Below are 9800 nucleotides of genomic sequence, written 5' to 3'. Positions count from 1 at the left end.
CATATATATGCCCATCGGTGTGTGTGTGTGTGTGTGTGTGTGTGTGTGTGTGTGTGTGTGTGTGTGTGTGTGTGTGTGTTTGTAGATAGATAGATAGATAGATAGATAAGTGGAAGACAGAGACAGACAGACAGACAGACAGACAGCAGTGCTATGTCTGAGCACCGGCAGTCTCGCGGCGCCGCCCTGCCTGTCGCCGCCGGGTCACACAAAGCAGCGCGAGGACTGTCACAGGCGCTCGAGGGGCGGCTCTTCCTGTTCCTCTCAGGGCGCCCCTCCTCCCCGCCTGAGTGTGCCGGGGTGCTCCGGCCAGGGGCAGATGCCGCGTCATGGAGGGCCCCGCCGGGAGGGAACGCTCAGACGGGGTAGCAGATGGAGGCGATGTGTTTGGGGAAGAAGAACACGAGAAGAAGCTGCCAAAAGTTGCAGGAGAAGTTGGTCATCTTGCGCTGGGTGCTGCACGGCGTCCCCGCAGCCAGGCTCCGAGGCTCCACGCACACACCCAAGGCCTGGCTGTACACCTTCTCCGAGGGACACAAGTGGTACCCCTGATACCACTGCCCGGCGCCGCCAGGCATGCAGCTGTAGTACCAGCGGCAGGCCTGCTCCACCGGGAACACGCCCGTGGCGGAGCAGGACGGCAGGGCGGGGGCCGCCATGCACGTTAAAGTTTCTGGATCAAAGACGTGCAAGGCGTCACAGTAGAACACATTCGGAGGTTTAAATGGCGCCGTGCACTGCAGGAACATTGTGTGGTCATAAACGTCCGGCATGACCTGGCCGGCGGCGGTGCAGGAGCAGTTGTCCCGCGGCCAGCGAGGGTAGCACACGCCGCCGCTGAACCTGACGTCCGCCACGCAGCGGGTGTCGGCGGCACAGGGGGAGAGGTACGCCTCACGCCCCGCACACACCACCTCCTGCGTGCACGAGGCGCAGGCGAACCCTTGTTGGCCGGCACACAGCAGGTCGTGGCGCGGTGACCGGACGGGAGCGCCGAGCTGCCCCGTCCGTCTGGCCAGCCGTGGCGCCTCGACCCCCTCAGGCGGGCAAGCTTCCCCCTGCAATGCACAGCATTATTAACTTAAGCCGCCCATTTCAGAAACTGAAGGTGTCGCGTGAGGGGCTCACGGTGAGTTTACTTGACAAGAGAGGACGTGACTCACCTGGGCCTGGGCCACACACCTGGCCAGTCCGGGATGGAAGAAGCCGCTTGGACACCTGTAATAGTGGGCGGCGAGGTGTGGGCTGCCCTCGTGCTCCGCCACGCACTCCAAGTAGCCCTCACACGCCCCGGGGTCTGGGAACCTCCCCTCCGCGCGACACACGGAGCTGAGGGGACGCCAGCAGTTACACTCACGCCCCAGGCTCTGCCTCCTTTACTCTGCCCTGCCCTAACCTGCCCTAGCCAGCCCTGACTTCCGCTACCCTGCCCTGCCCTGCCCTGCCCTGCCCTTACATGAAAATAATGGTCAGTCCTTCCAAGGCCTCTTCTGCACTCCACCGCTACGCTCAGGTCCTTTGTACTATAGCATAAATAACAAGTGAAGGACATTCCCCGAGCAAGGCGCCTCACTTGTTGGCATCTTAAAAGAAGTTTAAGTTTGTGTTCGGTGTTCAGTGACGCCTCCCATTCAGCAAGACACTATTTCTAAGAGTTTATTTAGGTGACTCAATAATGATGATCATGATAAAGAATACTTACAACCTTCTTAGCCCACGCCTCACCTGAGCTCTGAGGACGCGCCGGCTGCCACCTGTGGGAAGAGAGACGCGAGATGAGGGAAACAGGAAGAGATCGATGTAACAAATTAGTGGAACCGACGGGCAATTGGAGTAAACTAAGCAATCACACAGCTAGTCCAAAATAAAAGGAAAAGTTAAAACTAAGATAAACTGATTACCAGACGCGGGGGAGATGTTTCTATGGTTCTGGAGTTACAAGTTGGCTACCCTCTTGAAGTCACCTTGTACCCTTAGCTAAAACAGGGATAGAGGAGAGCGGCGCAGCAGGGAAAGGAAAGCACAGAGGGAGGGAAGAAAGGTACACAGGTTGAGGAAAGCAGAAAAGGATGAAAAAAAAACAAATTACTGGAGTGGACGGAGCAGGCTAACCAATCAAACCAATACCAATATAAAAAAAAAGTAGAATAGATAAACAAACGCGTGAGAGATATTTCTATGGTTCTGGGGGAGCTTTGTATGGATAGATTAGCCTCTTGTGGTCACCCTGTACCCTTAGCTAAGACGGGACATAGAGGAAAGCATCTCAGCAGGGTGTAGGAGCAAACAGAGGGGGAGGGAGGACAGAGGGTGAAAGAGAGTGAGCTTCAATATTAGGGCAGCGGCCGCACCTCTGTTTGTGCAACTCTCACCTGAGCCAATACAGTTCCCTTCCTCCCTCATCAAACATCTCCCCTCTCCCCCCTCTCTTCCGCTTCTCCTCCCCTCTCCCCAACCTCGTCTCCCTAAGGTCACATGTTCTCGCCTGTTTCACTTGTTTCCTCCTATGTTCTTTTTTTTTCTTCTTCCTCCTGATTTTCATGTTCCACCTCCTCATCCAGCGTTTCTCCTTCTCTGTCCTTACTCCCTTCGCAAACGTTTTTTCTTTCTTTCCCTTCCCTGACCTCTCCAACGTTTGCTCTTCCCTTCCTTTTCTTCACTCTCTTTCCCGACGTTTTCCCTTCCCTTCCCTTCCCTTCCCTCACTTCTCCAACGTTTGCTCTTCCCTTCCTTTCCTTCACTCCCTTCTCTAACGTTTTTCTTTCCTTCCTTCATTTCCTTCTCAAACGTTTTACCTTCCTGTCCTTCACTCCAGTCAACGTTTTCCCTTCCTTCCCCTCACTCCCTTCACTAACATTTTCCCTTCCCTCACTTATCTAACTTTCTCCCTCCAACGTTTTCGCTTCCTTTCCTTCACTTCCTCATCTAACGGCTTCCTTTCCCTTCTCTTCCCTTCCCTAAGTCACTCTTCTAACGTTTTTCCTTCCTCCCTTCCTTCCATAAGACCGTCAACAAACTAATGAAGAAATACGTACGCAACTCCGATCATGTCTTTGCCGTAATACTTCTCAAACGTATGTAGTAGATGAGCGAGCAAATGAGTTTCACCTATGTATAATTATGTTGTGTCTATAGATGAAACAAATTCTAAGTCAACCCGGCGTGTCGATTTTTCTCAGGGTTCAAAAGAGAGACCAAAAGCTAAACAAAACTTATATATAAAGACGCCCGCAGCTTGTTTTCCCTACAGAGGCCATAACTCACCCATTGTTTACCCCTGTCTGGACGCGCCGACAAGTATTTGCCGGCTCGTGTTTTTTCACCTTCCCTTCTGCAGTGTTTCGGAAAGTACCGTTCGGGGAGGAGGTTTGCCTTTCCTCCTGGGCGCTAAAACAAACAGTAAACCGCCGCGCCGTGTCTGCGTACTGCCGTGGCCTCTAACTAAGCGAATCTGATCACATAATTCAACTTTACCTAAATCGTACCATTAATCCCAACAACACGGGGTGGCGGTGGCCGAGTGGTTGTCGTGCAGGTATGGTGAGCCCGAGGACTAGGTTCGAGTCCCACCGACACACGCTAATTTTTCAGACCATCGCCGAGTGGTGGAGGATTACCCACATGCTGCCCAGATTTTCAATTAACCTTAACATCAACGACTTCTGTCAAGAGGAGCACCGGGGGCAGCATGGGCCAAACAGAGTCATATACCACGGCAGCCACTATAAATAAAATTAGTTTGCGCCACTAACGAGCTTATGAAGACAGGCTGAAGCATTTAAATCCACACTCTCTAGAAAGGCGAAGGTTGCGAGGAGACTTGATCGAAGTCTATAAATGGATGAAGGGCTTTAATAAAGGGGATGTCAATAAGATTTTGATAGTTAAAGAACCAGGTAGGACGCGTAGCAATGGTTTTAAGTTAGACAAATTCAGATTCAACAAAGACATAGGCAAGAATTGTTTCACCAATAGAGTGGTGGACGAATGGAACAGGCTTGGGAGCCATGTTGTGGGTGCCAATACCATAGATACATTCAAGAAGAGGTTAGATAAAGCCATGGATGGTGAGGTAAGGTGGGGTTGAGTGTACAGGAGCTGCCTTGTATAGGAGAACCGGCCTCTTGCAGACTCCTTAGGTTTTTATGTTATGTTGCCTTCTACAACGTTTTTCCTGCCCTTCTCTTACTCCTCTTCATTCCTCCTCATTGCCTTCCGAACCTGGCGGCCGATAACCCACTTTACCCGGCCTATCGCTCCCTCTCCTCGGCCTCGTCCAATCAATGAAAACAACACAACACCAAGATTGCCTTACCTGAGAGTTAGTCAGGCGGAAGATGGTGGCGACGGCGACCATAAACATTTTAACAAGCTGTCGTCCGGCGCCTCGACCTCCTACGCCGCCGCTGCCCTGCCCGACGGATCCTTGGCTCACCCTTCACACACTTGGGACACCACGCAGCGACACAGGCGTTCCCGAGGGCTTAGCTTAACCCTTCTTGTGTCCTCGGCCTCCTCGCTTTGGCTAACGTCCGTCTGACACCCAAGTAAACAGAAGCACTTGCCCGGAAGGTTACTGAATGGCTTAGTCTCGTCGGTCGCGTTTCAGTGGATGACATATTGCGTTGGACGCGTCGCCGAGGCTGTGGTCAAGTCGCGACATGGCCTCGGGTGCTGCAGACGTCCTTTTGGCGGCAGCAGCAGCAGCGCCCGCCCTCCCCTGCGCCGCTAACCACGTGTAATGAGGAGGCGAGTTCGTTGATGTGGGGAGACCTACATTATTGGGCCTCTCCTCCCCTCCTCTCCTCCCCACTGCTTCCCCACGCTTGGTTCTCTTCAACTCTCTCCTCTCTGTGTTCTTTCCTCCTTCGTATCTCTTATGGCTAATCTCCTCCTCTCTCTCTCTCCTTCCCCTCCACTATCGCTTAACTGATTTCTCTCTCTGCCCTCCTCTGTCTCCTCCTCCTCCTTCTCCTCCTCCTCCTCCTTCCTCTATGTATGACTCTCTCCTTCCTCTCCCCTATCGCTTAGTTCTCTCCTCTCTCTTCTCCCTCCTCTCCTTCCCTTCCCTCTCACGCTGTTCATCATCACTTACTCTCCCTTCCCTCATCCTTTTCTCTCTCTCTCTTTCCTCTCCTTTCTCCCTTCCCCTTCCCCTCTTTCTCCGTTCTCTTCTTCCTTCCTTCTCCCCTTCCTTTCTCCTCTCTCCCCTCCCTCTCCTTTCCCCCTTCCCTTTCCCCTCTCCTTTCTTCCTTCTCTCTTTCTCCACTCCTCCCTCCTCTCTCTCCTCTTCCTTCTTCCCTTTCTTTCTTTCCACTCCTTCCTGTTCTCTCTCTCCCTCATCTTCATCTTCCTCCCCTACCACCCCTCCCTGTTCTCTCTCTCCCTCCTCTTCCTCTTCCTCCCCTACCACCCCTCCCCCGCCCGGGCCAGCGGAGCGTAGTCGTGAGTCAACACGTCCATAATGAGGGAGGGTAGCCAGGTGGGTGTCACGTGCCTCCACAGGTAAACAAGAGGCCCCCCGCAGCACCTGTAGCTCGAGAGAAGCGGATCTTGCTCACCTGTAAATCCTCACGTAGCCCCTCGTAGCCCCTTGCAGCCCCTCGTAGCCCCTTGCAGCCCCTCGCACCCACTCGCATCCCCTCGCAGCCCCTCATAGCCCCTCGGAGCCCCTCATAGCCCCTTGCAGCCCCTCGCAGCCCCTGAAACAGTTGTGGCGAATGATTTTGTCTTTCACTAGTAGTATTAGGTCTTAGGATAAAAGTCACATGTAACCTTAGTCATGCATCTTAGAGGTTACTTTTATTATCATTGGTGACTAAAGTTAAGATCTAAATATACAAATAAAATAAAATAAACTGATCACATATGCGTTGATATATATTATGAAATGGTTTGCGTGAGTGATGATTTTTCTCATTTTTCTCGCTTAGAGGGAAGGGCCTTTAAGAAACATGATCCCCGCAGCTACTGGGTTAAATAATCACAGGGTTTTATCGTTTTATAATTCGTGTAGGTCATTTCATTGGCCAGACCCACAAGAAAAACAAAAGATCATTCTGTAGGCTCTCTTAGGCGCTGAATTACAACCTTAACCTCAGGAAGTCGTAATAGCGCTTTATATAGTTAATTTTACTTGCTCGTGAGTTATTACAAGTGGCCAGTCTCACAAGCAAGACTAACCCGTCCGCTGCGATTGGTACGGATTCAGCTTTCACTGGCAGCCTGGTAACATGCACTCCCAGGTCTTTCTCTGCTTCTGTGGTGGATAGTGGAGTGTTTCCCATGTGGTATTGGTATGCTGGATATCCTCTCCCAAGGTGCGGGACTTTACATTTTTCCTCATTGAATTGTAGCAACCACTTTTTGTTCCATTCCTGAAGCTTGGTGATGTCTTCTTGTGGTTGTTCCATACCTACGTACCTGGGAACGCGACCCTCACAGGAGCTAAAACCCGGAGCAGGTGACCTAAAATGCCTGTTTCTCACGGCACAGAATTCTGGACGTTCCTTAATTCTTGACTCCACGTCCCCGTTTCGTATGTTTGCTCTTCCTTCTTCTCTTTAGTTTTCCTTAATTTCTCTTCCTGTTCCCTCGTTCCTTGCTCTCTCCCTTCTTTTAAGTTTTCTTTGATTTCTCTTCCTGTTGCCTCTTTCCTTTTTTCCCTCTTTTAATTTGTTTTCTTTGATCTCTCTTCCTGTCCCCTCTCTCCTTTGTTTTTCTTAATTTCTCTTCCTGTTCCCTCGTTCCTTGCGCTCTCCCTTCTTTTAAGTTTTCTTTGATTTCTTTTCCTGTCCCCTCGTTCCTTTCTCTTCCCTCTTTTCATTTGTTTTCCTTGATTTCTCTTCATATCCCGTCTTTCCTTTCTTTTCTCTCGTTTTCCTTTTCCTATTGAATCTCCTTCTCTTCCTCTTGTTTTATCATTACCTCCTCCTTTTCTTCTTTCATTTACTCTTTTTTTCATATTATTATTATCATTATTTTCTATTATTATTTGTTATTTTTATTAGTATTATCATTGTACTCCTCCTTCGCCTCCTCCTCCTCTTCTTCTTCTTTCTCTCTTCCTCCTCCTTCTCCTTCTCTCCTTCCACTCCTTCACAATCTCGGACACTCGAAAGTCGTTCCCACGCCAGCGAGGAGAGCGACTCGGCCTCCTCGACTCATCTCCTTGACGCCTCCTTGTTTCTCTCTCCCTCTGTCTCTCCCTCTTTCTCTCTCCTCATTTCTCTTTACTGAGCACCACCATCATCACCACCACCACCACCACCAGACAGAGAAGAAAATGTAAATGTAAAAATTTCGGTTTTGTAAGTGTTTGCTTTGTTGTATTTTTTGTTGTTGTTGTTGTTGCTGTTGTTGTTTGTGATATTCTGCTGGACAGTTGCTGCAGTGCATATACAAGGGACAGAGAGACGTGACAAGCCATAGTTGCCAACGCCTGTAGGGGCACGGTACTTCGGCAAGGCAAGGCAAGGCAAGGCAAGGCAAGGCAAGGGAAGGGAAGGAAAGGAAAGGAAAGGAAAGGAAAGGAAAGGAAAGGAAAGGAAAGGAAAGGAAAGGAAAGGAAAGGAAAGGAAAGGAAAGGAAAGGAAAGGAAAGGAAAGGAAAGGAGAGGAGAGGAGGGGAGAGACGAGGAGAGGAGAGCCGAGGAGAGGAGAGGAGAGGAGAGGAGAGGAGAGGAGAGGAGGAGAGGGAAGGCAAGGCAAGGCAAGGCAAGGCAAGGCAAGGCAAGGTACTCTGTCAACATCCCCTCCCTCGCCGGTGTTAGCTCGGTGCCGCGAGACTGCAACCAAATCAACCAAATCAACCCCCCCAAAAAAAGTTACAGGAAGAGGCAGTCAAGTGTTTCAGGGTTCTGTTTGCTGTATTTAATTGAGGGTAAACATCGTTCCTCTCGGCGGTGTTTGAACGAGTAATGAATACCACCTTGATGTTAACAGTTAGATGCAGTGAGGTAAACACCACATTTGTCTTAGGATTTAATGTGGCTAATCTGCTTTTTTTTTTTTTTTTTTTTCTTATACCCGTTCGTTATTTAATTTATTCCTATTCTTTTATTTTCTCTCGTTATTTCTCTCGACCTCCTGAATCTCCTTGACCTCCTCCTGCTCTTCCTCTTTCTCTTCCTTATCCTGCTTTCTTAATGTGGACAATCTTTCTTTTCTTATACCTGTTCATTCTTTAATTTGTCTCCATTCCTTTCTTTTCTCTCGTTATTCTCTCGTCCTCCTGAATCTCCTTGACCTCCTCCTGCTCTTCCTCTTTCTCTTCCTTATCCTGCTTTCTTAATGTGGACAATCTTTCTTTTCTTATACCCGTTCATTCTTTAATTTATCCTCATTCCTTTCTTTTCTCTCGTTATTCTCTCGTCCTCCTGAATCTCCTTGACCTCCTCCTTCTCCTCCTCCTCTTTCTCTTTCTCATTCTGCTTTCTGTTGCCTCGTCCTGTTCCTCTTCCATTTACCAATCCTTTTTTCGTATGGTTTTGTTGATTTTACTATGTCATATTCTACCCCCGAGTTTGTAGTATTTCGACATGGCTCTGAAAATTCAACACGTCTAACTAACCGCGTCCCAGATGTAGAAATAAAAAGCCAAACTACAACTACCCACATAACTGTTGATATATAGCTACTCATAAGACCTTTTAAGTAATCTTGCGTTAGTCTTCTTCACCGGGGATGCATTGGTAACGTTAACAATGCTACGGTATGATTTAATTTGTTCGTATGATAAAGATTAGCGATGAAAGGAAACTCCGAGGAGGAAGTATTTTGTGGGTGAGGTGCATCGAGGGATAGCCGCTGATGATGATGATGATGATGATGATGATGATTACTATTATTTTCATCAGAGTTTCAGCCAACCACAACACGGAACAATAGACCTCAACAGTGTTTTTTTTTTGTTTACACACACACACACACACACACACACACACACACACACACTGGCAGACACACACACGCACGCACCCCACACACACACTAGCACGCACAGCCCCGCTCTTCGTCGTATTGAATAACTGCACCACATATATAACGTCCCAAACATTGACTCGCGCGGCGGTGCAAACACTTGGAGGCGTCTCCCTGTTGACTCTTCATGACGGAGAACGTGATTAGACCTTTATCCACCTCTAATTACCTGACTCCCTGCACACGTAAGGCTTTGTACAGGTGTTATGTCCTTGATGAATGCATAATTAACGAGTTTACATAATGACGCCCCTCTGTATTGTTTTGGAAGGCTGCTTAACCCGGGAGCAGCGAGGGGCCAAATTTGTGGCTTTACCGTGTAGCAGCGACGGGCCAAATTTGTGCCATGATATAAACCCCCCCAAAATAGATGCTGCATAAACTGATCACAAATGCGTTGATATATATTATGAAATGTTTGTGTGAGTGATTATTTTTTCTCATTTTTCTCGCTGAGAGGGACCATTAAGAAACATGATCCCCGCTGCTACCAGGTTAAAGAGAAGATTGAGAAGTAAGGATGTTGCGGATGGCCTGCACAACAAGGGAGGTGAGGCCAACAGGAACATTTGGGCGCGATGATCTAGTGCAGTGGTTCCCAGCCGGGGGGCCATAGTAAATTTTCTTGGGGTCACGGAGAGACTTGGAAATTATGAGATGATCGCTTCCCGACCTATTCCTGTCCCGTACATGAACAGCCCGTGTGTGTGGCTGGGGGCGAGGGAGCACAGCAGTAATAACAAGTGCAGCAGTATCGTACAATAATATTACAGCACCATTGCATTACTTGTTGCTACTAAAATGATGAATACAAAATGA

The 9800-nt window shown here is 49.2% G+C and overlaps 1 protein-coding gene across 1 annotated transcript; it reads right to left on the bottom strand.

Annotated features, from left to right (window-relative positions):
- Positions 1 to 44: 44 nt before the first annotated feature.
- Positions 45 to 4861, bottom strand: LOC127003932 (uncharacterized). Its single transcript, XM_050871031.1, has 4 exons — positions 4316 to 4861; positions 1726 to 1754; positions 1164 to 1329; positions 45 to 1058 (listed from the first exon to the last, which is right to left on the bottom strand). Exons 1-4 carry the CDS (start codon positions 4361 to 4363, stop codon positions 357 to 359), a joined length of 945 nt encoding a protein of 314 aa, XP_050726988.1. The 5' UTR covers positions 4364 to 4861; the 3' UTR covers positions 45 to 356.
- Positions 4862 to 9800: the final 4939 nt, after the last annotated feature.

This window comes from Eriocheir sinensis, chromosome 26 (genome assembly GCF_024679095.1).
Source record: "Eriocheir sinensis breed Jianghai 21 chromosome 26, ASM2467909v1, whole genome shotgun sequence".
Classification (NCBI taxonomy): domain Eukaryota; kingdom Metazoa; phylum Arthropoda; class Malacostraca; order Decapoda; family Varunidae; genus Eriocheir; species Eriocheir sinensis.
The sequence above is the reverse complement of the archived record's forward strand: the minus strand, read 5'-3'. Positions and strand labels throughout refer to the sequence as shown.